The sequence below is a fragment of the Humulus lupulus genome, chromosome 2 (assembly GCF_963169125.1).
Source record: "Humulus lupulus chromosome 2, drHumLupu1.1, whole genome shotgun sequence".
NCBI classification, from domain to species: domain Eukaryota; kingdom Viridiplantae; phylum Streptophyta; class Magnoliopsida; order Rosales; family Cannabaceae; genus Humulus; species Humulus lupulus.
The window spans coordinates 64,492,766-64,497,097 of record NC_084794.1 but is presented as its reverse complement, the minus strand read 5'-3'; the positions used below and the strand labels follow the sequence as shown (position 1 = coordinate 64,497,097).

The 4,332-nt window shown below is 38.1% G+C and overlaps 1 protein-coding gene across 1 annotated transcript; it reads left to right on the top strand.

Annotated features, from left to right (window-relative positions):
- Positions 1–1,370: 1,370 nt before the first annotated feature.
- LOC133814346 (uncharacterized) lies at positions 1,371–3,580 on the top strand. The gene is made up of 4 exons (XM_062247317.1): positions 1,371–2,020; positions 2,200–2,386; positions 2,627–2,730; positions 3,046–3,580. The coding sequence occupies exons 1-4, from the start codon at positions 1,371–1,373 to the stop codon at positions 3,578–3,580; spliced, it is 1,476 nt and encodes a 491-aa protein (XP_062103301.1).
- Positions 3,581–4,332: the final 752 nt, after the last annotated feature.

Sequence of the window (4,332 nt, the reverse complement as noted above, 5' to 3'; positions counted from 1 at the left end):
TAAACTCATACAGTCAACATACAGAAGCATGCACCACGAAACTTTGAAGCATAAGAATTCGAAAACTTACCAAGAAAATGATCGTGGAGATGGATAAAGGGCCTTCGGAGATCAAGGAGCTCTCGGTCTGAGCCTCGGAAGTACAAAAGAAACGGTCTCCGGGGACGATTAAAGCTCTGGCTTTTAGGGTTTCTTGTGAAGACAACGGCGTGCATAAAAAGAAAAGGAAGATTGCGAAGGTATTATATAAGTTTGTCTGTGGCATTAAAAAAGGTGTAATCATCAGTTTCCCTTTTTCGAAGTATGGGGAAGCGGAATGGCCGTCGAATTATTTCTGGGGAGTCGAAAAGATGTGATTAGACAGAAGTAGGTTACTTTTTCCAAGAACACACGAAGGGTTCTGACACGTAAGGCGGGGTTACCGAAGATTCGTTCGTCCAAAATTTTATTTATTGCTCGTGATAAATAAACTTGGGGGGCAAATGTTATCCAAAAAATTAGCATTGATGACGTGGCAAGTGATCCCTGGACACGTGGCTGACACCTGGAAAAGCTCTGCTAGAGTATCGACCAGAAGACGCATTAGGAGCAGTAAGCAGTCTGGTCTTACCTGCGACCAGTCTGGTCGATAGGTCCGCATACAAAGCAACATTAATGAGAAGATTTTTGTAAATCCCGAATTTAACTCACACAATCTCCTGAGTATCTGATTATTCAGGAAAGAATATCTGTAACGATTTTGTGTAATCCCCCTTGAGCCTATAAATAGCAAGATATAGCTCAAGGAAGGGACTTTTGGCTTTTGAATCATTTGAGACTATAGTAAATCTCCTAGTAATATTGTATTGTTCTTGAGAGGTTAGTGAAACTCATTGAACCCTTGTTCTTTGATCACTCCTTTGGTTCTCATATCAATAACAATCTAAGTGGACGTAGGTTATTACCAGATCCTGGGGCCGAACCACTATAAAAATATCGTGTTGTTATTGCCTTTTGTCATTACGTTCTTCTCTACATATTCATTCATATCAAGCATATTCTGACTCTGTGTCAGTTGGCCAAATCTTGGGTCAACAGAACTGATCCCAACAAGGACTGTGACGAGTTGGAGGATATGTATAGATTATCGGAAGTTGAATAAGGCAACTAGGAAAGATCATTTTCCTTTGCCTTTTATTAATCAAATGTTGGATAGGTTGGCGGGGCATAACTACTATTGTTTTCTAGACAGGTACTCAGGTTATCATCAGATTGTAATTGCACTAGAGGATTAAGAGAAGACAACGTTTACATGTCCTTATGGTACTTTTGCTTTTAGAAGGATGCCATTCGAGCTATGTAATGAACCAGCCACATTTCAAGGGTGTATGATGGCGATATTCTCTGACATGGTTGAGAAAGGGATTGAGATTTTTATGGATGATTTTTCGGTTTATGGGTCTTCTTTTGACAAGTGTTTGACTAATCTGGAGTTGGTTTTGAGGAGATGTGAAGAGTCGCATTTAGTACTTAATTGGGAGAAGTGTCATTTTATGGTGAATGAAGGAATTTTATTGGGGCACAAGATTTCTAAGAACGACATTGAAGTGGATCGGGCCAAGATTTCTACGATAGAGAATTTGCCACCTCCAATTTTAGTTAAAGGAGTGAGGAGTTTGTTGGGCCATGTAGGGTTTTATAGAAGGTTTATCAAAGATTTCTCCAAGATCTCAAAGCCGCTGTCCACCTTGCTAATGAATGGGGTTCCGTTTGATTTTGATGAAAAGTGTCACCAAGCTTTTAAGATACTTAAGGAGAAATTAATTTCAACACCTATAGTTGTAGCACCTCAATGGGATTCGCCATTTGGATTGATGTGTGATGCTAGTGATTTTGCAGTTGGGGCAGTGTTGGGACAAAGAGTTGGCAAGGTATTTCAAACGATTTATTATGCAATTCGTACCTTGAATGATGCTCAAATTAATTGTGCAACTACGGAGAAGGAGTCATTGGTCATAGTGTTTTCCTTTGATAAGTTTAGGTTGTACTTGATTGGGAATAAGGTGGTTGTTTACACAGATCATTCCGCGATAAAATATCTTATGACCAAGAAAGATTCCAAGCCTCGTCTTATTTGGTGGATTTTGTTGTTACAAGAATTTGATGTGGAAATTAAGGATAAGAAGGGCACATAAATTTGGTGGCTGATCACTTGTCTAGATTGGAGGTTGATGAGGATTCTCTTGATAAAGAAGTTCAGATTAATGATATTTTTCATGATGAGCATTTGTTTGAAGTAAGTGTTTGTAAAGATGTTCCATGGTTTGCAGACTATGTAAATGTTTTGGCTGCAAAGGTTATACCTCTTGAGATGACAAGGCAACAATTGAAGAAATTCTATTCGGAGGTGAAGCACTATTACTAGGAGGAGTCTATTCTATATAAACATTGTCCTGATCAAGTTATTAGAAGATGTGTGCCTGAAGAGGAGATGATGTCAATCTTGACTCACTGTCATACGTTGCATTGTGGCGGTCATTTCGGAGGAACAAGGACAGCAACGAAAGTTTTGCAGAGTGGGTTTTACTGACCTACATTATTTAAAGATGCTAATGCTTTTGTCAAAAGTTGTGATCGTTGTCAACAGACAGGGAATATATCAAGAAGAGATCAAATGCCAATGATTGGTATTTTGGAGGTCGAGTTGTTTGACGTTTGGGGAATAGACTTTATGGGACCTTTTCCGTCATCGTATAATAACAATTACATTTTGCTTGCAGTGGCCTATGTTTCTAAATGGGTAGAAGCTGCAACAACTCCTACTTGTGATGGGAAAGAGGTACTTAGATTCCTTCACAAAAATATCTTCACTTGGTTTGGCATCCCCAGAGCAATTATTAGTGATAGGGGAAGTCATTTTTGCAACAAGTCGTTCACTGCTCTTTGTGCTCGCTACGGTGTTCATCATCGAAAGGCGTTGTTTTATCATCCAATTGCGAATGGCCAAGCCGAGGTGTCAAATAGGGAGATTAAAGGTATTTTGGAAAAGACTGTGAATATGTAAAGGAAAGATTGGTCAAAGAAGCTCGATGATTCACTTTGGGCTTATCGCACTGCATTTAAAACTCCGATTGGTATGTCACCATATCGATTGGTGTTTGGTAAGGCATGTCACTTACCGGTGGAACTTGAGCACAGAGCTTACTGGGCTGTGAAAAAGTTAAACATTGATCTCTTTATGGTGGGACAAAATATGCTTATGGAGTTAAACGAGCTTGATGAATTCCGAAATGAAGCTTATGAGAATGCGAGGATTTATAAAGAGAAGTTGAAGGCCTTTCATGATAAGCGGATATTGAGGAAGGATTTTCAACCAGGAGATAAAGTGCTGGTATTTAATTCAAGACTTAAGCTCTTTCCTGGTAAATTGAAGTTAAGATGGTTAGGACCGTACACGGTAGTTGTTTCCCTTCCTTATGGAGTAGTGCAAGTTCATAGTGAAAAGACGGGACATTTTAAGGTGAATGGTCAGAGATTGAAGCATTATTTAGAAGGCCTGGTGGAAAAATGCAAGTCCATGGTGATTTTGGAATTAGTCTGAATTGAATACAAATAAGAGTCCGACTAAAAGATGTTAAAGACATCGCTCTTAGGAGGCATTCCTAAGTTATTTTTATTTCTTTTGTAATTTAAGTTTATGTTATTTGTTTTTATTAGGTTTGGAACAATGTTTAGAGAATTTGTTTTAGTGATTATTTTTAGTTTTAATTAGTAAAATTTTGATGTATTGTATGAATCATGAAAAAACGTGAAAAAAACGCAAGGATTTCGGAACGGAAACCAGCGCTGATATAGTAGCGCCATAGCGCTATACTTAGATATGTCTCAGAATTTTTTTAAAAAGGGGCTAGGTTTCGATTTTTTCCCAAAACCCTCATTATTTCTTCTTCTCTTTTCGTGTTCTCTCTACCCCAGCACCTTCAACCTTCCATTAAACCTCCATTAAAGCCTTCTCCAAGAATTTTGACCTTCATTCTCTCATTTTTTCTTTATTTTCTTTGAACCCTATCATTTTTGGTTTGTTTTATTTCACCAATCCCCATTTCTTCCTCACCTTTTGGAACCCTAAAAATTCAAAGTTTTAATTTCTTGAAGAAGATTTAAATTTTGAAGGGGCTTTACTCAATCAAGAACAAGGGAGATCATTTCAAGGGTTAGTAAGTGTTTTCAATCCCTTTCATTCTAAGATTTTTTTGCTGCATTTGGGATTGGGTTCCATTGTTGCTTGTCTTTAGTGGATATTGGTTTTTGTAGTCGTGCTTTGGAGAATTTGGGCTTGTGTTTTCTGAAATT